Here is a 25,143-nt window from a genome sequence, read left to right as displayed (position 1 = left end):
ATTTGAGCTCCTTAAAGCCATGTAGCTTTTGACACAGTACATAACTCTGTAAGGTTTCCTGCAGGCATATATAATTTAGTATGATTAATTCCTCTTCTCAGCTTTTAACTCTCTTTTTTTTTAACTTTTACCTGGTATCTTGGTTTGAAAGAGCAAGAGTGTTTGTGACCATCATCGACCCAAATGAGAATAAATTTTTGATGCTACTCCTTGAAGACTTCTTTGATTCTGCATTGGTATGTTTGTGCATTTAAGGGGACAGAAGGGTTGCCTTTATTGGAAGCTATTGTTCACAAACAATTTCCTGTTAGAAAAGAAATAATTGCATGGACCTGGTGCCCTCAGGCTGAGCCTGGGAAGCAGCCTAGGTGGGAGTGGGTGGGCAGTGTCTAGGAGTGTGCTCCAGGCTGGGGTCTGGCTGAGATTTGACACACTTGGGAGAAGTACTTTCTCATTTTCTAACTTGAAGAATTTGTTTTTGTAGAAGATTTTGCACAAAATGCTGATGCATTTTGTAAATAAAGGCTTGTGAGCCAAAGCTCTCTTTAAAACCCACAAGTTACTGACACTGAGCTGCACTTCATATGAAAATGTGTTTGCTAAGGTGGTCCTGGCAATTTGTTCCTACTCTATTTGAAACATATTATTTAATTCTAAAGAGTGATCTAACTTGCTTATAACTCAAATTTAGGTTTCACCTTTAAATATTCATGACTTTAAGGGTGTTAGAGGCCAAGTGATGTAACACTTGTAATAGGAAGAATGCTTTTTAATTTTTTTTCTCCAAGCTGTTTTCTCTCAGTCTTATTGTCTGTAGCTTACTGGAACTGTGTCACTTTGTGTATCAGAATTCATATCAATACCTATGGCTCTTTTCAGGAGCTCTGCTAAAAGATATTTGCGCAAAGTCAAGCTTCCTTCTTTCTGTACTAACCACTTTGAAATTATAAAATAGCCATTTATTTTCCCAAAAATTGAATTTATTTTGAATTATGTCTTCCTGCTACATTTCTTCCACATGCTTTCACTGTGGAGGATGAAGTGTTTTGTGTTATGGCATTGTTTTTAATTTTCCTCAAGGGACTTTAACACTGTTCAGATACACATTGTGATATCTAGTACTGTAGTGTATAATCATAAAATGTGCTTTCACATTGGCCCACATAAAAATAAGAGCAGGATATCATGATGTGGGTTTTCCAGGGAACCTGTAGGCACTGCCTTCTCAAGTGCTGCTGAAATCCCTGGGGGAAGTGGGTGCTTGGCTACCTTTACCCGCCCCCTGCATATTGTATGATCAGGGTGACCATATGTGACATAGCTTTTTCTGATGTGGGTGCACTGGTGTTTTAGGTTATTCTGTTGTGGATATGTACTGGTTTATGTTATTTAGCATCTGAAAGTTAGGGGGTAAGGAAGGCATGCATTAACAGCTTGGCACTTTATGTACTGCTGTTCTCGGGTGGTGGTGTGCTAATGAAAGCTTCTTTTACTCTTTCCATCAGGTGATTTGCAAATGCAGTAATGAAGGTCAGTATTTTTTTTTCCTTCCATTCCTCAATATTGTGAATCTTAATCTCGGGAGTGTATTTCTTAATTCTGCTTGAACTCTATCCCCTTTCTCTTTTCTCTTCAGCTTCCTACTTCTTCCTCTCTGCAATATATTTTTAAAAATTCTCTAGCTGATTTCTCTTCAGTTTATTTTAATTAACATTTATATTGGAGCCCAAAACCTTTTTCTGTTTCTCTTTGTTTTCTTGCTATCTACATGCTGAAAAAATCTGCTTATGTTATCTTGTTTAAATGGTCAGCATCAAGCACTTCACTTGATCAGAGTAAGTGGCTTCTGAAAGGGGTTTAGTCTAGACAGTCTGTTCTTGCACATCTCTTTGTTCTGGCTTCGGATATCTTTCCCTTGCTGAAGGCAACCATCTCCACAGAATAATGTGGTAACTCCTTCAGCCTTTTGAACTCAATAGAGGGATGTCTGTCTGTCTCTCATTCATTTCAGCAGCAAAATTTTCTGCTGTGGCTGGTTTTATGGAGGGGCGGGGGGGGAAGCAGGCAGGTGCTTTCAAAAAATATCTGTGACCAGACATCCAGCCTCACAATCCATGTAAAAATGAAGCATTGCACTGTAGGTCAGGTAATGTGTGCTTATTTGTCCTTGTACCATATTCTAGTAGGAGCAGAGTGGCACAAGCATCTTCTAGCTAATACTTTATTGGTTTGCTCTGTTGACTTTGACAAAGCCTGTATATTCAGGTTTTCTCTGGTGGCTAGTAATTAGCTTCCCCTTTCTGTGCGTCTTTAAATAGTTACTCAGGTCAGAAGTTAGTGTATCTGGAGCAACTTTTTTTTTAGATAGAAGTTACCAGTTCCCCTTTCTATCTAGGATTAGATGGTTGGTAGCTTTGTCTTAAAGTTAATTTACAGCTGGGATGTTTTTATTCCTTCAACACAACAAACTGTTGTTGCTTCAACTATTTTTGTATGGACACCAGCCATTTCTAGCTGTACCTTTCAAATTATTTTTCTAGGGAAGAAAGAGCTAGTGAATTTGTTTTTGCCTGAACTAGGGCGCCTAGTGACAGAAGCAAATCTTTGCTGCGCTCTGCACCTGGAGGTAAGATTCTTACTAGGAGGAGAAAATTGGATATATTTGTGCAAAAGTTTGTGTAATTAGATAAAAATATGTGAAATTATGTTATTGATTTATTTCCCTTCATTTTCTACCCCTTCTCTTGTGGGGGGTGAAAGGCCTTGAGGACCCTCAACTCTATACTTGACAGTCTCCCACGGGAGGAGAGAAAGAAGTTCCCTCTCTCTGAGGAGATATGCTCGCTCACGTAAGTGATTTTCCCCTCCAGTTTCTGTACCTCAATACCCTCTTCTATGCATTAGGAGTTAGTTATTTCCATTTTAACTTGTGGCATTATGCTGTTTTAGGAAAGACCTTGCAAAAACTATACTGGAGGTTGGTGGTAAGTTCTCCAGCTTTACCTCATCTGCTTGCTTATTATAGATGAATTATAATTTAGGTTTTTGTCAAGAGTTGATTTTTAGGGATGCAAGTCAAATGTGCTTTAACAAAATATAAATTAAAAAATGTTAAATACAGCAATGCGTTAGCTCTTTCTGGTTGATATTAATAATGCATATTGACTAATCAGGCAGGCTAAACTGATTTATGTAGAAAAGTAATTAGATCAGCTTTATGTATGTGTTTACAGAATATGCTGGCTGTTAGTCTTAAAAAAATTAAACTTGAATTGCTTTGTCATGATATGGACAAAATTTAGTTAACAAGGTTAATGACCTCTTGAGTGAGATCTTTTTTGTTTTCTCCTAATAATAACACTTTCTAGAATATTGCCATGGTATATGGAATGTGGCCTAATTCTGGTGGGTTAGTGATGAGTCTCTGCTCTCATCCCCTTCCCAAGCACATCTCCCACTTATGTGTTGTGGTTTGCAGTGCTCCATATCTCTATCTCACTGAGCTGGGGGAGCTGAGGATGCCTGAGCCAACACTTAGCTGTTAGCCTCCCCTGTTCTCCTAGGAGGAACTGAGGCTGGAGGATGGATGTGACTGTGCAGTATAAAATGGCAGGAGTAGCAATGCTATAACCCTCTGATGTGCCAGAGGAATGATATTCATCCTGTGCTTATGATTACCTGGCAGATTATGACCTTCAGGTTGGCCTTTCAGAAGCACTTTGTAGGTTAATGATAAAAAAATGGAGGGATGACCTTGTTCACCACTGGTTTGAAGATAAATATCTTGCTGAAGCTTTCAAAGAGATCAAGGATCGAGAATTTGAGACGGTGAGGGTCCTTATTTTGAAAACAATGTACTTGATAAGTGTGTATAGGGGCTAGTTTTGGTTGAGTTAAGCCAGGGTGTCCTTGCAAGAAGTTCCTACAAAGCTGATTTTATAAATGCACAAAGATATTTATGGATGGCATGTTTTACTTTTTTTTTCTTGTTAATATGGTAAATATTAAATGAGACATTGTTAAAACAGCTCCTACTTTTAACTTATTTTACCTATAAAAAAATAAAATAAAAATATAAATAATGCATAAATAAGTTAATTTATAGGGTTTATATATGAGTTCTTACTGGTCTTAAGTCTAACCTTTTGTAGTAAATTGAGGGTTTCTTCCCAGTGGTCTTTGGTGTTCCACAGCTTAAAGCTTTTAATTGGGCAGTAGGGGTTACACAGCAGATATTATTCTACACAATAGAATAACTTTGCAAAGGAGAAATAGCATGATTTAAAAAAAAATAATGTGTCATTTGTCTTGAAGGACTGCAGAAAATTTCTTAACCTACTAAATGAAAGGCTTGGAGATAAAAGAAGGTAAGCTGGCAACCAACAGAATAAATTGGTGCCATCATTACTGCAGAGGGAATAAATGGAATTGTGAAAAGGGTTGGCTTAAACATAAAAGTATTTTATATCATGTGTAAAATTAAGGTATTTTTTTAAGAAGGAAATTTTATGGATTTTTATGGTGATTCTTTCGAAAGTAAAATCAATGAAGATAATGCACCACCACTAAAATACTGTAGTCTCTAGCTTATCCAACTTAATTTACTTCTAGAAAATTTAAAATTATTCTTTGAACAATGAGATGAGTAACCAATCTTATTAAAAATAAAATAATTGAAGTCAGACTCTAATGTTGAATGTATCATGTAAAGTCTGCTTCTCTTCCAGGGTCTACTCGTTTCCTTGCATATCTGCTTTTGCTGATGTGAATGAGGTAATAGCTCTTAAAGCTCTGACATATTCTCTACAGCGTTTTATGGCTGCTGAAATGTTGCTTTTTGTGGTAAATGTTTGATGTTTTTTCCCCTGCCTGTTTTCATTGAAGAGCTGAATTTCTTGGAGCGTAGGGTGTAACCTGCTCTAGCTGGAAAGTTTGCTTGTTTGTCACTTAGCTCCCAACTTACTGTTGCTGACTTTGCTGTTGTATCAGCCAAGTGATAGAGGCAATGCTTCTTTTCATGGTGATGACAAAAGAGAGTTCTAAAAAGAAACAGGAGGACAGGACAACACTGAGTCCTCTGGCAGAGCTGTTTCCAGACTGCCAGGAAACAAGATTAGCCTGATGCCTTTGGAGAAGAGTTGCAGATCCTGCAGTTTGCTTCACTGGTCTTCTGTTGTATAAACTGTGGCACCATTCCTGACAGTCATATTGAATCAAACCCATGTAGATGGAAGCTGATTCCACAGTTTCTGCTTATTTCAAGTGCTCAGAAACAGAGCTTCCACAGCTTCTTTCCTGGCACAATCATGGGAGCATTTGTGCATTTCTACTCCCATGGCTGAAGCAGAGCCACATCTGACATGGGTGTGGTTGGGTGAGCAGTGGGCTGGCACCCCACAGTGTGATCTGAACTCTTGTTTCTGCAAGGTGTATGGATGTTTATGTAGGGTAATGCCTTCCAGTTTTCTCTCACTAAAGAAAACTGTGACTGATATAGCAGTTGTGGGGCTTTTAGGGGAACAGCAGTGCTGCTCTTTCTCCCCAGGTGAAAAAGCCATCGGATGAGAAACTGGAGGAGTTTTGGATTGACTTCAACACTGGCAGCCAGAGTGTGACTTTCTATGTGGATTGTGATGAGGTAACAGCAAAGCCCAGGTGGTCTTGGGTTCGCCTAAGCCAGTGGGCACTCCCTCAGCCCTTCTGACACAGTGGCTTTGGTTTTCAAAGGGAGCTCTTTGGGACTCTGTGAGGCTGTCAAAAGAAAATGTCAACACTTACAGTGTGAAGGGTAAGATTTTTCCCAACATTATCCTGTTTGGCTGGGGGTCCAAGAGACACATGGAGGATGCCTGAAATCCCACCATCACCAAGGTGTTCCTGCCTATTCTCCTCCCTCTCTGCCTTGTCCTTTGGTCATCCTGCACTAACTTTGTTTGTTGGACAGAGTGTGGGCCCATTTTGCACAATAACACCCCCTCCCTACACAAACAGGACACCTTGAGGTGTCAATTTGTTGGTGTCCTGGGGAACAGCATAACCAAGACTCAAAGGGAAAGAAATGAGCAAACAGAGTAACTGGAAATACACAGGCAAAATGTAAAAGGCTGTTTTTAAAATCCCAAACAATTACTCAGACATTTTGGGATTAACAGAAAAATGTCTTGATCTAAAACAAATGTAATTGATTGCTTGTTTTGGTTTTTTTTTACACAGAGAAGGATAGAAAAAAGATTGTTAAAATTTTTATGAAGATACCCACTGCTATTAACAAAACAGAAGCAAGAAAAGTCAAACTGGTTTTCAGTGATGAGTTTGAAATATTAGATGCACTTAGAAAAGTACTGGGAGATGAAAGACTGATGGTAAGCTCTAATATGGTTTTTTTTTTCTTAACTGTATTTTACACTGGACAAAACCATTCACGTTTGTGGGATTTGTGTTTTGTGGTTTCTTTATTTTCTCTGTGTCTCTTTTCTATATATTTGCCTTCCCACAGTGGATTTATGACGCTTTACGTTAGATGTTCTAAGCTTTGGCCTGGAAGAGAAATTAGGTGTTTTAGGAAAGAAGTTTCAAGATACTCAAACTTATGGTTTAAAAGCTGGAAGGTTAAAATTATTTGTTGATTAATTCCTTGTGTTATAACTTTTCCAGAATTTCTGAAGTAGAAAATAAAGCCTATGGCATTTAATTTACATAACTTTAAGTATGGACATGCTCTTATATATGGCTCCAAGTGTTACATTGCACAGGACGAGCAAATAGTTACACAAAAACCTGGAAGTGTGCTGAAAAATACAAATCTTAGACTGACTTTATAGACAGGAGTTCAAGACAAAGAATAGAGTACTTTTAAACCTCAAGGTTTTTTATTAGCTAATGTAAAAACATAAATTGTGTATGATTTTTTTCTTTTTTCCCCCAAGTGTTAATATAGTTAATTTTTAATATAGTTAATTTTTGATTTGTAATTCATTCACAGTCTGTGGTGTTTGCAGAAAAGCTTACATGACAGTAAATAAGCATAGTATAGTGGCTGTCATTTGCCCTTAAAGGAGCTAAGATCTTTCTAAATTATCAACTCAATTAGTATCCACTGATTTGTTGCTGGCAATTAGCAACTGTTAGTTTTGTGTTAAGTAGCTGACTTTACCAGATAAGACTACTCTTTGTAAGACCACTTTTCACATGAGATTAATTCATACCAACAGATATTTGAGTCTGAAGATGAGATTGTCCATTCTGGGAAGGAAGCCATGCAGAATGAAGCAGGTGATTTTTTTTTTTTTTTTAGTGTTTTTTCTTTAAATTTAAATATCTGTTTTCATATTATCATTTTCACTTGTAGTCCACAGCTTACAGTTAACTTCACTAAAACAAAAAAAAGAAAAGGAAAAAAAAGCCACAATGAAAAACCAAGCCATGCCCAAGCTCAGTCTTCTGTTCCTGCCTTGTTAGCTTGGTAGCTCTGCTTGTGGCAGATGCTGAGTCCCTCTAGCCCAGGGAGTGAGGACTGGGCACCATGGCCATGTGCTGCTGGGGTTGCATGAGCAGGGGAATGCTCATGGAGGCAGGATCTGTGTCCTGGCAGGTGGCCTGCCAAGGCACATTTCAGCTGCTGGCTGGCCCCTGATGTGCAGAAGTGTTTCTCCATCTGCAGGTGTGGTGGGATGCACCCTCCTGTCCTCCCCTCTGGCTTGCCTGATGCATGGTTTCTGGTTTGGCCATGCCATGGGGTGGCCTCTGGCCTCCTGAAAGCACAGGTTCTCTGATGGGCCAGTGCTTGCACCTTGGCACTTAACAAGCTCTCATCTGTGCAGTGGGGTGCACATGGTGGGGCAGCCTCCACTAAAGCTTCCTGCAGGGAGCCAACTTCTGTTTTTTCTGAAGAAGGTGATGTTCAGTGAATGATGTGCTCCAGTGCCCTGTCCCCAAGTGCAGTGGATGATGCCTTGGAGGTGCCTGGAGCTGTCATGGAAGAATATCAGGGGGAGCAGAAGTGCTCACCTGCTGCAATCCCTATTTGTGGGTAAAGGTGAGCAGCAGCTCAGCTCCTCTGCAGGAGGCGACCTGCTGCTGTGAATACTTTTGCTGCAGGGCTGTATCTGTGTGTGCCCCAGCTACAAAAGTAGCTGCCTTAAGGCAGAACAGGCCCTTAGCTGTACCTGGATTAGCATTTATTTCCATATTCTCACCACCCTACAGTCAATGCTTTGTGTTTCTTTGAACTGGGCACATTAAGTTTTCCATCATCAAATGGTGGTGTTCCTGTGCTGCTGCTGGTGAACATCTTCCAGGATCATTTGACAGAGTTTTATTATGTTCTAAATTCAGGAGTTGTTGAGGTAACTTGGAGCCTGAAGTACAGATTTCTGTGTCTGATCAAAGGAAGGTCTAAGCCCAGCACTTCCCAAGAAAAAGAGAGAGTAACTCCTTTCTTTCCTTCTCATGAAATTCTTCTGTAAATCCCCACAAAAGCTTCCTCAGCTCAACTTTGGTATCAAATTTTTTGGAAGGTGGTTTTTTGGTGGTTTTTTTGTTTTTTTTTGTTTTTTTTTTTTCCTGTATGGTGATCTTTTAACTTTGAAGGGTGGGATTTGCTCTTGCTCCAAAACTGGCTGTATTTCAGGTTTTAGAGTGATTCCATTTTGTGCAGATTCTTTCTTGGTGTAACTTGACAGATATTTCCCCGTCTTCTAAGGGTGTGAAATCACAGCTCTTCCTACTGCTATCACCCACTGTCTTGAAAACAAGTGAAGTTTGAAGAGCTCTTAGGATAGCTGTCAAATTCTTTCTGTTAGAATATTAAAAAGAAATTTTTATTTTTTAATTTCTTCTAAGTTCCTGTGCATTTCAGATTTCTCCATACTTGAAAGAGCCACTTCCACCTCTAAATGTCTGGGGCAGTAACTTCTTCAATAGTCCTTCCCATTTTCCTCCAATTATAGCCTAAAAAAAGCTAGAATGAAAGTCCTCCAGCTTGTGGAGATGCAGATGAGATAGGAGTTCTTTTATCAGTGCCCACCATGGAGCACAGAGAGGTGCGAGGTGGGTGCTGCTACTTGAAGCAGTCAAGGAGGATAAAGGGCAGAAGGTCTGCAGAAGTTAGTCTGCAGTGAAACAAATTTTGCAGTACCTAATAGAGATTCAGTGGAGGAAAGCATAGATGGTGGAAGATCCCCCTGCTTTAGTCAGACACGAAGGCTTGTTCCATGTCCTCCAGAGCTTAGGAGTCAATGTAGCCATATAAGGAGCAGGATGATAAACTTGCATGCCTTCATCCAGTATTGATGAGCCTGTTTTTTATTTAGCATTGCAATTCTTCACTGGGTACTTTGAAGACACTTGGGTTTGCTCTGCTAAATGTGAACTTAAGATGTGCCTAGAAGGTTGTACTGCTGCAATTTATGCATGCATGTGTGGGAATGGAAAGAAGGGGTAATGAGTGTGTTCAATTGCTGCAATGGCATTCTCCCCCTGGTTGCTGTTCTGCAGAAACACCTGTGTCCTCTAACGCACAGAGGAGGAAAGATCCTTCAAACTCTGAAAATGTGGAGACTCAAAAAGACAACTCAGCCTCTCAGCACAGACAGCAGCTAACAGGGACTGTAGCAGTAAGTGTTTGGCATATGATGGAACAGTCCTTGTTCCCCTTTTCCCTTCTTCCAGTCTGCTTTTTTTACAGGTGTGACTAAAACCTTCTTTCAAAGAAAACTGGTTTGTGCCTATTCAACTCAAATACTTATCCCCAGAGCTGCAATTTTGGCAATTTTTTTTAAAAAAAGAAAAAAAAATTGCTTCCTCTTGTAAGAGGACAGTGGGATGCTTTTAGTGAGAAACCCATAATATCACCTACATGCAGCTTCAGAGGTTTTTATGTGGGGGCAATGGCATACCACTAAAAAAAATGTAGAAACCCCCACTTCTTTATTGATCATATGCATGTTTTGTTCATGGTTTCATATCTCCAAGCAGAAAATGGTCAACTCTGGTGTTACCATGGTTACAGCAAGTCAGCAGACTGACCTGGAAGATGCTAACCAAGGTTGGGCATGGCTCCCTTCAGTACCTTAAGTCTGACCCAATTAAATGTCACCCAGGTGACATGCTGAAGGCTATGATTTTGTGGGTCTTACAACAAAAAATAGAAAAAGTTTCATAGTAGCTTCAGAGGGTAAAACTGTAGTTTCCTTGCTTTCTTCAGAAAAAAACTCCAAAACTCCATCTTCAGGGATGAAAGCTAAGCCTAGGTGAGTGTTTTGTTGACAGAAAGTTCCAAAGTGAGTTTTTTGTGGCTCTTTTGTGTGTGTGTGTTTGTTTTTTTTTTCCCCCTGTGGTTTTAATGCATGTAACTTTGAGGTTATTCCATCAATTACTAAATTGAAGATTCTGTTTTGCCACCTGAACATCAAGGCTGTTTGCCCGGAGTTACAATGCTTTGGAGTTGCTGAACAGTTTGGTTACTAGATTGGCAGCTGCTTTGGTGTGACTTTTTTCTCATCATGGATTTAGTCCAAATGCAAGGTGAGCCCACAGCTGATTTACAGACAGTTAAACCTCAGCTGTGAAACCTGAGCTTACCCAGTGCGGGATTGTTCCTTATGGGCACCGTGACTTAGTGAAAAAATGATGCGAATTTGAATTCACCTTGGCTCGAATTCACCTTTTTATCCCAGACCTTTGCAGGACAGAATTTCTTGTAGTTAAGGAGCTGGACTTCTGTAGAGCTATTGATTACCTTTCTTCCCTATACATTAAACTTTTGCTTTGGTGCTAATTGGTCCAAGATTGAATTTTTTCCCCCCCACTTAGTACTTCACAAACATTTTGGTCTTTAGATGAGCAGCTCCTTTACATGTCCTCTTGTCCCCAGTGAGAAGCCCCTAGAAGAAGAACCCATGGGTGAGCAGATACCAAAGGTATGTGTGCCTTGGGGGTCCCCCTGAGAGTCTCTTCCCTACCCTCTATCTCTTCTTTCTGGTGGAGCTGCAGAAGAAAGCTGGGATGGGTTGACCCACTCATGCCTTTGAGCAGTGTCCTGAGCCCCCAGAGTGTCACACCTGATGTGCTGTGCCATTTAGCACCAGGCGTGAGCAGCAGAGGCACAGCTGCCAACCTCATCCTAGAGGCACCCAGCCAAGTGATTCAAGCTCACTGGAGTTTATTCAGCATATCCACAGCCCCAAAGCAATGTGTAGTGCCTGTGTCCAGGAGTGCAGGGACATGTGGGACATTCTTGCATGTCACAAGTCTTGCACACCCTCCTCAAGAGGGAATTTTTGCTTCCTGAATGGAGGCAAGCCTTGGAAGTCTACAGACGTGTTCATTCAGTTTTGTATCTGGGCTCTAATGACTCTCCTATGTAGCAGCTTGCAACTTGGGTAAATTACCAAGTAACTGAGAGTCATTTGCAGTTGCACTTGGAAAGTTCTATTGGTGTGTCCATGTATTAAAACAAATAAGTAAATGCACTATGTGAGAAAAATTCAATTCCCAAAGCAATAGTTTCGAGTTTGGGTACTTATATAAGAAATCACATTTTAGACTTGTTCTTGGGTTTACATTTCCAGGTGCTAGTTTCAAATTTTTTTTAAAAAATATTTTTTACTGTCAGTTCAGTTTTGCAGCACTTGCCCACTCTACAGTGAATTCAAAGATTTTGAGCTACTTTCTCTCCCCCCACCCTCTTTACCCCTCAGTTTCAGCTCTGTGAATCTCATACTTTATGGTAGGAAAGTACCACAGGCAACAGTTGCACCTGGAAAATTGTTGTAGAGGGAGGAGGGAAGTTTCCTAGCACACCTTTTCTCTGCTTTTGGCAGGCTCTAGAACCAGAACATGACTTTGGGTATTGTTGTTTTAGATCCTGCAACTCTCTCCTTTTCCAAGGGATGTTACAAGCAAAAAGAGAAACAGGAAATCGAGCTTGGCCAAGAAGAGGGCTGAAGGCAGGTATGACACGCAAGCCCTGTGCCCATGCAGGGACTGGTGTACCAAATCATTTTAGACCTGTTCTACCACTCAGGGAGGAAGAGTGTCCCCATGGGGGTGGCCTGACTGCACCTAGAGCAGGCAGAAAAACAAAATGAGGCTATGAAGGGTCAAAACTTGTCTCTTGTAGGACCTTTTGGGTGCCCAAAGTGATAAAGATCTCAGAAGCTAACCCTAGCCTGCCAAAAATGCCCTCTACCCCTGTGATACTATGTCATGGCATGTTGGCTTTTTACTTGCCCAACCATAGTCCTCCATTGAGCTGAGTTCTGAACACCACTTCTTTCACAAATATTTAAGTAATGTTGTGCCAGTTCCTTGACATTGTTTCCTAGGGTTTCAGGATGGCTTCTCTCTCAATTTGTCCCTTTCCCTTGCACCCCCACATCTGTTTGCATTTGAGGCTGGGGGCACTGCAGGAAGAGCACTTGAGGTGTTGGGGGCTCTATGCAACCTGTAGCACTAAAAGTCTGCCTTTTTGAACCCTCCTCCTACATTCTGCCAAGTGTTGTGTTCAAGTTAAAGCCTGCTGCTGTGCCGGAGGGCAAATGAGCTGTGTGTGAGGATCTCTGCTCCTGTTCTGGGGCTCCCATGGGAGTCCTGCTTCAGCCCGCAGTCTCTCAGCTCAAAAAACCTCCTAAAACCCGAAGTGCTTAGATGATTTTTGACTGACTGCAGGTCAGAATAGGAAAACTTGATGCAGGGCTTCAAAGTTTTTTTGTTTTGTGTGTTTTAAAACAATTTGATGCAGCAAATACCGGTTATAAAACAGGAGCAGCAGTGTAGAAGTTAGGGATGAGGAACTTAGCTCGGTCATTCTGCTCCCTCTAGTGTTTCATCTTGAAATGAGTGTTTACTTCCTTCAGGAAGCTTTGGCGAGGATCTCAGCTCTTTAGTCCTCCCATTCTTTTACTAGTAAAAAGAAGATATACTGTATATTTAGCAATTGTTGTAATATTTTTTTGAAATAGTTACGATTTGGAGAGAGCTATAAAACTACAGTTAAGTTTAAATGTTGGAGGGTGTGAAAACAAGATCTAGGTGTACACAGAGAAGAGATTAGAGAACAAATATTAAATACTAGAATTTTCAAAAGATAATTAAAAGGAATTTTTAAAATACTTCTGATGTTATATTTCCACTCATTATTTCTTCCTACCATGTACTACTATGAGCGATGTGAGAACAAAATATCCTCTACATAAACAGGGATAAGTTAATTTCAAAGTTTTGAATATTTCTTAAAACAGTTAATATTTAAAAAAGAGAATCAAGACAGACAGCAAGAAGACCAAGTAGAAAAGGAGCAAGTATTTTTTAGAAGCTTAGAAAACAGTATTTTTAGGCATAGAAGGTATCTGAGGAGAGGGGCTCAGAAAGAAACCACATTATCACCTCCCTGCTCTTAATGGAATTCTATGGGATGATTTTTCACTATTGTACATCACTGCCATATTTATGTTGTCTTGCAGGAAGGAAGTCTATGACTTTGAAAACTCAGACTCCTCAAGTCGTGAAAAGGTAAACTTGAGACAGAAACTCAGCACCTAATGGTTTAGTAACTTGAAGCAGGGGGCATCATTTACTGCAGAAATGCTGTAAGAATGAACACGTTGTTATAGCAAGACAGACAACTGGGAACCTGAGATTTTTGTTTTCTTTGTGTAGTGGAAATGGATTTTTTTGAGTGGCAAGAATGCTCATCACTACGTGAGTTTTGTGGTGGATGATGCAAGATAACACCAACAGACATTTGAGCTGCTGCTTCAGTGAGGCCGTGGGATGTCTCTATGATTGAAGGCTGACCTCTGTGCTTTGCTGAATATCAAAAGCAGATTGCTGAGCATTCACTTTGTTCTCCTAGGCTAAATTGAAGAGACTGAAATCCCCTTCAAGCTGTGCTTTGCAAGCTGGGAATCCCTGGTTAAAACTCAGTCCTTGCAAAACTTCTGTTGAGAATTCTGCTTGACTTACATTTGCAGACTCTCAAAAAAAAAGGGGGGGGGGGAATAAAAAGTAATCACTTTGACTGTGGGCTTTCCCAGGAAGCTGTGAACTTGCTCCTGACAGATGATTCCATCAAGGTGGCTGTGCTGGACAGACCTTTTGGCTTTCAGCCTCTTCCCTGATGTGGGAGCTGTCACTGGTGCTGCTAACTGTGAGACAATGGGTGCTGAATGGAACACCCCAAATTTCTCTATTATAAGCTAGACATGGCCCGATCCTAGCAACTGCCACTGGGTGTCACCATAAATCTCTGCTCCATGCACCCAGCCCTGGTCCCAGCAGCTGTCCCAGGACTGTCCAGGGGCCCTGCACTGTGCTTACAGTGCTGCTGTCAGCACTGCTATTGATTTAAATGACATGTCTTGTGATGTTGGTGCTTAAAATGAGCATTATTCATAAACCAAGGAAAAGAGAAAGGAACTCTGTTAAAGGCTCAGCTGTTTGTCTATTATAATTTATGACACTGTTTCATTCAACAAATCCCATTCCGTTAAAAAGTGACATTTCTGAGCAGAAATGGTAATCCATTTCCCTTCTGAATTCTGATCTATTTTCAATATATAGAGTATTTTATGGGGTAACTGGGCTCTAAGACAACTCTCTGTTTTCAGGTTGCTGAAGCCAAAGGAAAGATTCTTGCCCAGAAAACTTCTTCACAAAATCAGAGGTACAGTGTTTATACACTCAGTGTTTATGAACTTTTTGCTATGTGAATAAGGGTTCATAGCTTTGGTTAAGAACTTTTACGTTAGGATCCAAAAGGCTGTGTGATTTTTTTTTTTGTAATACAGTAGTTCCTTGCTTAGCTACCACACTATCTGTGGATGTTATTGATACCAATATTTTAATTAGTACCTGAGAATATAAAGGTTACTGGAGAGACTAGTGACTGCTGTCAACTTTGACAATAATATGATTTTAACTCTTAAACATCATCCTTTTCTGACCGTATGCAAAAATGACTGATTTAATTTTTGAAAAATGCTGAAACTCCCTGCCTTGCTTTGGCTGCCTTCCAGTCATAGCAAGCTTCCAGGAACTTGCCACCTCTATGTATGCAGATTAATTGTTATTTTAAAAGATGCTGATTTCTAGATATCCCTGAATTGATACTTTCAAAAATCCAGGCAAAGAAAAATTTGGCTACTGTATGCTCTTTAACAGTTTGGTTCTTCTGCTGAGCTCTTAAGGGGCCTCCTGCCCCCTCTATTTGTCTGTACCCATTTCACAGTGCTGTGGTGTGTTATTGCTGTGTTTGCTACTCTAATCTGGGTCTTTGTGTTACTTGGCAGGACTTATGAAACCAGAAGCAAGAGCAAGGAATCAAGCACTCTTGAGAGAAGGCAGGTAGGTTGTCTGTGTGTTTGCATCCCCAGAGCCTTTGACTGTTGCCTATTTGAATGCTGTGTATTTCTACCTGTATGAATCTGTTCCACCCATAAAGAAGTTGAAGTTTAAGGTCTACCCAGTGCCGAGTTGGAGAAATGTTATTCTGACAGCTCTAAATACTCTGTCACTTTGAAAGCAGTGATCAGGATGCACCATCACTGCCAGACCAGCTGGTGAATTGTCTGTGTTTGTTACCTGTTCCCCCCTGATGTGCCACTGGATGCAGCTCAGACACACTGAGCCTTTTCTCCTTGCAAGAGTGCTCTTATTTTAAGCACAGGAGAGAGGGAGAGACAAGGAAGGAGGATACTGTAAAAATCCCATGCTGGCAAAAGGCAAGCATCTGCCTCTTGGTGTTTTTATACAGCTGTTTCAACAGCTGGCTGTGTCTGTTTTGGCAGATTTCACAGCTTTTTACATTGTACTGTGGGGAGGAAGAAATGGGATAACTTAGTAGCAGCTGAAATGGAATGGCTGAGGGGCTTCTGAGTGAGAAGGACTTAATTGTGTCTTTAGTCCAGCTACAGGAAACACCTTTTCTCTGAAAGTAACAATGAAAATACAAGCCCTGATAAGAGTGAGAAAAGCTGGATCCTTGACTCTCAGATACAGCCAGTGCCAAAATCTGTTGACTATACCCGAAAAAGACCCAGGGTGAGAAGTAAATTAAAAGGTAAGCTTAGTGCCCTACTGACCCTTAGCTATGCATGATGTACTGTGCTGCAGAAAAGTAAATGCTGGTGATGGTTTGAAAAAGGAGAGTTTGGCCAAATCCTGGCTTTCCTGAGTGGGAGAGAGCAGGCTTGAGGCCAGCAGCATGGAGGAGAGGCATTGCAAACCTTTGTGCTTGAACTGGGTTCCTGTCTCCTTCCCAAATTGGGGTTCAAATGTCCAGGTGGATATTTGGCACCTAAACAAACTCTGTGGGTGCAGCCCTCTCTGTGATGGTACTGAAGAGCCCATGGGCTCTCAGCTGATGGCTGTGTTGGTGCTCTTGACTGCACTAGGAGGAAGATCTCTCTGAAGCTACCACACCTCCTCCCTGCAGCTTTCCCCTCCTCACCTCCCCAGAAACATCACTGACTTGGCAAGTAAACCTTGAAAATCCTCACAATTTGCAGACCAGGGCATTCTGCTCCCCTGTTTATGCAGTAATAAGCCAATCATCCTCTGAGTGTCAGATGTGATTCTCTCTGATAGTATTCTCTGCTTGGGCCTGACCAGCAGCAGATCTCCCCTGCAGCCATTCTCCAGGGCTGTGTGTTGCTGTGACCACCAAGAGAAACCAAATTGTCCTGAATGAGATGGAATGCTTCTCTCCCATTCCTGGAGAAATGATGCTTGCTCAGGTAGCTGTTGGATTCTCCAGGGATTAAAAAGCAAAAGAAAGTTGAGCTTCAAATTGTTCTTTATACTGGATTTCCAGGGCAGTTGTTGTCACTGCAGTGTCAGCCCACATGTCTTGCCTGGGACTTGGGGACTGTCAGACAAAATGCTGAGCCTGTCTTTCTTTTTTTTTTTTTTTTTTTTTTACTTTTTTGGCTGCTCTGGATGCAGCGAGTTGTGTATATTTGCATCGCTGCATCTGTCTTTGTTAGAGAAAGGTGTTTTATTGAAATTTAATGGAAGCGTTGTGAAGATTTATCTTGTAAATGGCTAAAAAACCAAAACTGAAAAGGTTTGCATTGTGGCTCAGTTAACTGGATAAAGTACACCCTTTACATTGCCAGTAACCAGGGAAGCTTTTCTTCTTGCAGTGCTTCCAGTATCTTCTGCAAGTAGTGGCAGCGACTATGAGTCAAAGAAGGTAAGAAGGTGTCATGCTTTAGTGCCTCAGATTTAAAGACATTATGAATGTAAAATGTGTACCAATGAGTGAGAATTACATAAACTGGTATTATTTTAATTCTCAAATGTTCTGATGGAGAGATTTGTCTGCTAAGTACAAGTTGAGACTCTACTGGTCTAATGGAGGTGATCTTAGGAAAACATGGTAAACCTCATAGAAACAACTGCTGCATGTCAAATATATATATGTGTGTGTGTGTATGTATATTTGTATATACATATTTGAAACACAGGCAGTCTGGGAAAAAAATCCCCAGAACTAGTAGTCACACTAAAGGCTTTTATTTTCCCCTGGAAAACTTTTCTTGGCTACAACGCTTCTATTCTGCTTATGAAAAACATCATCAAATGTACATCTCTAATGCCTAAAGGGAGAATTCTTGCATGCATTACACTTCAGGGCACAGATCTCCTTTGGTGCTGGATAGAGCCACCAGTATGTTAGGCATGTTTAATGTATATATGCACTCTTAGTGTATTTAAAAAACAAACCATTCATTCAAAACTCTCCCTTCAAAACAACACCCCAACCTCTACTTCTGTAGCAATGTTTAAATAAGGCTTAGACTTTTGTCTTTTGTTTTGTTTTAGGAGGGAGAATCAAGGCAAAGAGCTCAAAAGGAGACGCTAAGGAAAAAAACCACATTTGGTTCAAAGGGAGATGATTTACCCACAGTGAATCTTGCTGGTATTTTTATTTTAATATTCTTCAGTGCATTAGAAGAGTTTTGATAAGTGTGGGTCTGTACTGTTTTGGATGAGTTCTTTTGGTGGTGGGTTTTTCTTTTTGCTTTTGCCACTTTTCCTTCACATTTTTCCTATCCCATAAATATTTGCCTTGTGATATTTCTTTGTGATAGCTATGAAGGGTAGATACTGTCTGTGTAGATAGTCTCTTGTACAAGGAGAAGATAAGCTGATGCTAGTGAGAGGTGAAGGAATGAACCGACAACCACTAAGAAAACAGCCTTTGGACTGAGTCTGAGCCACCATCTCTTCCCTGTGTGACAAGATAAAGGAGAGTGTAGAGGGCTTGGGTTTTATTTTCTGTCATTAAATTGTGATTTCCAGCCAATTCAGGATTCAAACTTTGTTGCCTGTGTTGTTTATTACTGATTCACACAGATGAAACGCTCTCAGATGAACTTGGAGGGAGTCCACTGCTACTTAGTGTGTCTGCCAGGAGCCCTTCCAGTGATGTGGAGAAAGCCACACAGGTGCAGAATGCAGTGCTTAGCTTCCTCCCAGCCTGCTCTCAGGCTACCTCTGCCTGAAACCAGTGATTGTGTCCCTTTGCTTCCCATAACAAGACTAGACCCTGGCAGCTTGTCTGCAGGGTGGGTACCTTCTTATTTTGTTTCCTTTCTCTCCTTAGAAGTTTCATAGTACACCTGCCAAATTATCAAGAGAGGAAGAAAGTAGCAAGCGGAAGGACTCAGGTGTGTTACTCTTGATAACACGGAAGAGTTGGGTAAAAGCAGAAAGAGGTGGTGCCAAAGCTGTTATTGTCTTTCAAAGATAAAATAACCCTGACTTTTTTGAGATTGCTTTTTTTTTTTTTCCTAAATTCTGTTTCAAATGTCACGACAGACTGTGGTAAGATGCTTTTACATACATTCCTGAATTCATTGCAAACTCTTAAAACCTGTCCTTGATTATAGGGGGACTTGTAGTGTAGATTTACAAGCTAATGACCCAAGAGACACACAAAAGATAATTTGTAATGTTTCAGAAGTGAACTGCAACTTCAGTTTAAACAAAACAAGCATCCCTTCAAGTTGCTGAGTTTTTTAATACCTAAGGACATGCATGTAAACCATTGCTATAAGCATTTGTTAAATGGAGACTTGGATAATGCTTAATACTGCTGTAGCTTTTTTAATAGGTTAGTGGCATATCAGGATCTTTTTTTTAAAATGAAACTGAACTTTCATAAACTAACTCAAAAGTACAGCACAGTCTCTTTGTGGTTGGAAACAACTGAACTTCAAGCAAGTCAAGCAGCAATGGAGCTGTTTTCATCCTAATAATTCTCAGTCCTGATGTAGTTCTAGGAGTCTGAGTTACTGATGTGACTATGGAGTGAGTCACTGAAATTTTGGTCTTGGACAAAAGCATCCCTTTTCTCATGAGCTGGCTCTCTTTGTGTTCCCAATGTATCTTTTACCTGTCCAGCATTTTCTGGATGCACCCTCACTGCAACAACACATCTGTTTAATTTGGGAGAAAAGATAGATGCTGAGGACTTCATTTTTATCACTGTTTGTTGTACAGCCTTACAGTTGGAGAGGAGTTGTTTTCATGCAAAGGCACAAACAAGGTTATGCTCCGAAATTTCGGGTGTGGTTTCTGATTGCATTTGGACTCTCTCTGTGAACTTTAAATCTACTCCATGGTGCTTCTCTTGGTCTGACTGTCGCCCTTGTTCTGGGCCCCACCACCTTCCATTCTGCCTTATGGAGACTCCAGGGAGATGATTTGTCAGACAATTTACTGAGTTCAGAAAAGTGCACAATGAGACAAAAAGATGGGGCCTAGTTTGTTTCTTTGGGTTTTAGCAAATTTTCCCTTAAGTAGAGACTGTAAATCCCCTGCAGCTTTGATTTGGATTGTTTGGGTTGATTTAATTTTATTTTCAAAAATTTTCTTCATAAACAGTTTGAGAACTTGGGTTGGAAAAGAGAATGGGAAGAAGCTGGACACCAGAGGTTTTTGATGGTTGGACTAGAAGGCCAAAAAGGAGAAATTTCCTTAAAATTTCCTGTCTTTAAGATGGATACATGGAAGATTTCTGAATACCTGTGTAACACTGGGCAGGCTAGTTCCCTGCTTTTGCAAGGGAAGATGCTTGCAGGTGAAGTCTTATCCTGTCCTATGTGATGCCAGACCATAAAATGAGGCTGCCTCCTTTTCTGAAGCATTGGTAATTCCAGTGGTGGTTTCTCCTTGAGCAGGCACTGTCATGTAACTCATGCAAAAGGACAGATGTCTTCTGAAACATCTTCTATTCTTTTTCTAGATATACTGAGTGGCACTATCATAAAAAAGCCTAAATTTTCTAGTTTGGAGAAAAATCACTTGCCCTCTGAGATTAACCATACACCAAAGAAAATTTCTGATTCAGTAGAAGAGGAAGTGGAGATCCAGAAAGGTAAAATCTGGTTGATAATTAAGGTGAAGTGCTTAAATGCTTTCAGCTTTTCTTTTCTTGTGGTAGAAATCATAGTCACATGGAAGTTTGAAGAGATGTATTTGTAGAGAGGCCAACTTTTCCAAAATCCAAAAGTGAAAATTAGCAGGAGATATTGCAGCACTGCCAATGGCAGTGGATACTGTGTATGTAGAGGTGTGAATAAGGAAATTTGGGTTTCACTTGGTCAGCTTTTCCATGACATCTACACTTCCTACTCTGAGTATGATTTTCCAGAGTTATTAAAAAACCATTAAACACAGGAGCTAGAAAAAAAGCATGCAGGTAATGGATGAAGTAACTGCAAAATACTGCTAACTCTGAGCACAAGAGGATCAGGCTTTTCCTGCAATGTATAAGACAGAAGCAGTGGTGGCCTGACTATTTTCTGCATTTATTCTGTGCATTTGCCTCAGTCTCTCTAGATAGCTCTTTGTGTTGCTCTATTGTGCCTATCCTTCCCTGCTGCTCTCTAACAAGTATTTGTCTGGGGATTTTTGAGCCAGTTTCCCTCCTACTTGTGAGCTCTAGAAGAATAAGCCCCAAATTCCAGCTCTCTACAGAAATTGTTGCACATATGAATGACAATCCCTTCAGTAGCAGGAAGATTTATATTCCAGCAAGTCTTCCAGCATAATGCTAACTGGGCATTTCCTTTCTCCTAGGTCAGGAAATGGATGATAGCCTAGATGATGTATTTTTTTCCAAGATGCTTCACGAAGACTTGAGTGATTCAGGAGTGATTTTTGCCTTTGAAAGCTTTATTGGCCAACTCAAGAAATTGTTCTGGGTAATGTGAGCTCTTTCAACATGTGTGGCAATTGATCATATTATGTGAAATTACCTTTTTATCTCAGGGAGAGTTGGTGCAAATATCCCATCTTTAGTTCGTGTTCAGGAGTAAGGCTTTGGTGGCAGTGTTTCTGTTAGTCTGGAGCCCTTTAGAAATATTCTGAGAAGTGTTACAGGGAAGACATAAAGAAAATTTTAATTAGGTTTTTCCTAACACAACACTGCCCTGAAGCTTGTTGGTGTAACTACTGTGACTGAATTAAATCAGAGCATATCTGCAGCACTGATGTGTGCCATCTTACTGCAGATTAAATTTGATTTAAGATGGTTTTTGCAAAGATGAATAGCAAGTTCCTGCAGAGGAACATGTTTTCCAGGCAAAGGTTTTGCAAGCTAGACTTCTAGGTTTTGACTCGGGCCATTGCCTATCCCTAACTGTGCATTCCATGACTAGTCCCGGTACAAAAGGATTGAGATCAACACACAGGATGCCCTGAGATCTTCAGAGAAGAACCTGTCTGCTCTGCTGAACCAGATACATAAGTGCAGGTAAGTTTCTGGGCTGGCTGAAAACAGCTTCAATTTTGTGTCAGTTTTGGTTGATAGGGAAAGCCAACCTGAGAGCTGGATATTGCACTTATGGTTTGTATGGCTTATGGTTTGTGTGTGGGGTTTTTTTTGTTTTGTTTTGTTTTGTTTTTTGGGGGTTTATTGTTTGTTTGTGTGGTTTTTTCTCTTTTTTTTTTAATGCAAGCAGAGTTTCAGAAGTGTAACTCCTGGGATTGATCCTAATTTTCCTGTAGGAGGAGAGGATGGGCTAATTCATGCAAAGCAAGCTTGAGTTACAAGCAGTTGATGGAGCAGTCCTTGGACTGTCTTCTGGTTGTCAACTTAGTAACTTCTAAATCTTTTAAGAAAGAAGCCAGGCTGTGACTTGCTTAATGAAGTGGAGGAGAAGAAAAGGAATCTCTCAGATCCTGAATTTCTTAGATAGGAGCTAGATAAAAAAATCAATTCTAATATTTATGAATTTGGTATAAGTGAGATACTTACACTTAGAAGTATAGTATAGGATGTAAGTATCAGGCCTCTGTATCTATTGCACATTCACTTTTTAGGATTTAGATCAAACGTAGTATGAAATAATAACCTTTAAAGTCAAAAATCCCTGGTATCAATGGGACCTCTATGAGCAGAATTTGCTGTCATTAAGGTACATGGAGAAGTTTGAGTTCCAAAAAAAAAAAAACAATTGGATGTTTTGTGGTATAAGATAAGAGTAGATGGCAGTGAGATACTTCAAAGCTTGGTTGCCAAGTAAGTAACTTGGATCTAACCAGGATCACAGGATAGTGGATGCAGGGCTGTGCCAAAGTTTTCCTACCTCAATGCAGCTGGGAATGGTGGTAAACCCAAGTCAATAAGGATGTTACAACCACAATCCTTCTTAAGGTTTAGAAATTGCTGGCATCCTGTACATATCAAACCTAAGGCAGGAAGAGCCTCCATAGAGACTGTTTGTGTCAAGAGAGAATCATAGAATGGTTTGTGTTGAAAGGGACCTTAAAGGGGTCTTCAGCACAGGAAATCTCTGCTGAACTCCCTAGAGGCTGAGAGAGCATGCAGTGCAAGTATTGCACTGGGAATTCATGTGTATCCTCTGTCCCAGTCCTCTGTTCCTGGCTGCTGTTTGGGATAGGCTATTGAGCTGTATTTATCTGCAGTGTGCCTTTGGTGCAGCTATTCACGTGCTCTGCGACATATCTGAGAACAAATCTGCCCCATGTAGCTCAGCAGTGAAATTTTCCTCTGCCTCAAGGTAGCTCTGGTGCTGAGGGGGTTGTTGTCCACCTTGTGTGACTGCACGTTAAAGTGGCAAAATTGTTTCTGCTTTCCATCACTAGGCTGAATAAATTTGAGACCTTCCGGAAGATTGTTGTTGAAGAGCTTGCCAGCCTTGAGAAGGATACTCAAATTCTAGCAGCCATGGAGAAGGAAGCACTGGTGTGTACAGCTTCTTGTGTGCCAGCCCAAAAAGGTGCCTCTTCCCAGGTAACAGGGGTTTCTTTGGGGTCTTTTTAGGATTTCTGGAATGCGCAGCTGCTCAAACTGAATACGTTCTACAACCAGCAAAAGGAAAGGTACATCTCTGCCAGCTGTCCTGCATGCTCACAAGTCCTCTGATGGTCATAGAGGGCACTGGTGGTACCCCTGCTGATAGATGGGGAAGGATTCTAAACCTAGTATGGCATCTTCACTTGGTGAACACCACTACACTTGGTGTCCACTGATGGAGCTTTTGCAGCCTTGTGAGGGTTTTCAATTGGGATTAGAGTGTAATGAGGGAACCCTCTATGGGAAGTTGTGTGGGAGAGGAACCTTGCTCAGGAGAGCTGTACCAGGATCTGGAATAATGTGCAATGCACCCTCTCAATGTGGACTCTGTCTAGGGGTCAGAGGAGGTGGAAGGAGGTGATCATTTTCTGTAAAAAATACACTGTTGGCATAAATGCTGAGTAAAAACCTGCCATTCTCAGGTTTATTTTTGGTGGTAAATATATCTGTTCAAACTCCACCAGTAAGTGCTTCATGAAAAACCAGTTAAGATCATTTTTCTTTCAGAATTGAATCAGTTGACTCAGCCCTGGGTGAAACAGCAAAGAGTTTTGCTGATGCTGTCCAGAATACAACGGTATGTGTGATAGAAAAGCAGCTCCCTATGGATGGGGGACTGAGCTCTGGCCTGGCTGATTGGTGTCAAAAGTGACAAAATGAAGCTGAAATTCTGGGAGGGGAAGCCTTCGGTTGGCTAATTTGTGGGCTTGTTCTTTATGTGACCTCTGACCCTGATGCATGGAAACCATTGAGAAAGAAATGTTTGACAAGGGGAAGAGGTCACACAGTACTTTCCTGGGGGAGAAGATAAAGACAAGGGCCATCAGGTAGTGATGTTTCTCCTGGATTCGCACTCTGGGGCAGTTTCTGTGTAGTTTGTGACCCTCAATGCATTTGCCCTTGGAGTTACACATCCATGACAACCTGTGGCTAAGGGCTCTGCAGTCTAACAACACCTTGCATGCGTTCTCTTATCTGCTCTTTAGGTCTGGTAACTTCTAGCCTTGATGTATTCAAGTCTGACTTTTTAAAAATTTTTTTTTTATTTAACTTACATCCTGGTTAAATATTCTGTTGAAGTTCTTAAGCTCTCCAGTCTAATCACTATTTTATGCTCTTGTTTTAGTTTGTAAATTAAGACAAATACTTCACAAACTTTGATACAATGCTTAGTTTCCATCTGATTCACCCCATCACGTGGACGTCTATTTTTGCTACTGCTGCTGTTCCAGGTCTATGTGCTGATCTGATGGTTTTGGGAGTTTAGCTTTTCTGCAGTAAGATTGGTGGATTACTGTCATGTGTGGGATGCCATGTGCCTGCACTTCACAGGGCTGAGAAAGCTCCTTTTGTTGAAGGAACAACTGTGCCTGTGGTCACCACAGCAGACTGAGCCTGGGATTTTAGAAAAGATGCTGAAAACCAAGGGCTTGTATATTTTAGCAGTTAAAGTTGGAATCCTGGACCTTTCCAAAGGGAAAATTTTCCATTTTGAGCTTTGAGTTGCTGAGGGACACAGGTGTTCCTGAATTAGGACACTGAAAGAGCAGCAGAGCTGAGAAAAGAGCACTTGTGTCATGGGAGCTGCTCGTCCTGCAGCACTTGTTCCCACATAGGTGCTTGAGAATTAAGAGCTGAGTCTAAATGTGCTTCCAGGATCTTTGCAATTTCTTGTTTTGAACAGTTTCAATGTTTGTATAAATTTTTGTGATATTTTCTCTTACCTTTTTTTTTGTTGTTGTTCTTCCCTGCAGTATGAACTCTCAGTGAAGAAGGAAGAAGAAAATGTGTTCGTTGTTCCTTCTGACTAG

General features: G+C 40.8%; 1 protein-coding gene across 1 annotated transcript; it reads left to right on the top strand.

The window, feature by feature from the left end:
• Positions 1-200: 200 nt before the first annotated feature.
• Positions 201-25,143, top strand: SYCP2L (synaptonemal complex protein 2 like). Its single transcript, XM_054517113.1, has 32 exons — positions 201-236; positions 1,506-1,530; positions 2,541-2,626; positions 2,761-2,849; positions 2,950-2,984; positions 3,686-3,828; positions 4,315-4,367; positions 4,728-4,773; positions 5,546-5,638; positions 5,728-5,788; positions 6,214-6,362; positions 7,212-7,272; positions 9,496-9,608; positions 9,976-10,045; positions 10,205-10,250; positions 10,874-10,919; positions 11,864-11,952; positions 13,464-13,512; positions 14,610-14,665; positions 15,291-15,345; positions 15,904-16,060; positions 17,145-17,194; positions 17,827-17,923; positions 18,361-18,452; positions 18,611-18,674; positions 20,255-20,386; positions 21,091-21,215; positions 21,672-21,766; positions 23,122-23,221; positions 23,300-23,358; positions 23,840-23,909; positions 25,087-25,143. Exons 1-32 carry the CDS (start codon positions 201-203, stop codon positions 25,141-25,143), a joined length of 2,499 nt encoding a protein of 832 aa, XP_054373088.1.

This window comes from Molothrus ater, chromosome 1 (genome assembly GCF_012460135.2).
Source record: "Molothrus ater isolate BHLD 08-10-18 breed brown headed cowbird chromosome 1, BPBGC_Mater_1.1, whole genome shotgun sequence".
NCBI lineage: Eukaryota > Metazoa > Chordata > Aves > Passeriformes > Icteridae > Molothrus > Molothrus ater.
Note: the sequence above shows the minus strand (reverse complement) of the source record. Positions and strands in the feature narration are given on the sequence as shown.

Coding starts and splice junctions, on each gene's coding strand:
- SYCP2L (XM_054517113.1), top strand. CDS start 201: ATGCTACTCCTTGAAGACTTCTTTGATTCTGCATTG. Junction 17,195..17,826: donor GCGACTATGAGTCAAAGAAG/GTAAGAAGGTGT, acceptor GTTTTGTTTTAG/GAGGGAGAATCAAGGCAAAG. Junction 20,387..21,090: donor GGAAGTGGAGATCCAGAAAG/GTAAAATCTGGT, acceptor CCTTTCTCCTAG/GTCAGGAAATGGATGATAGC.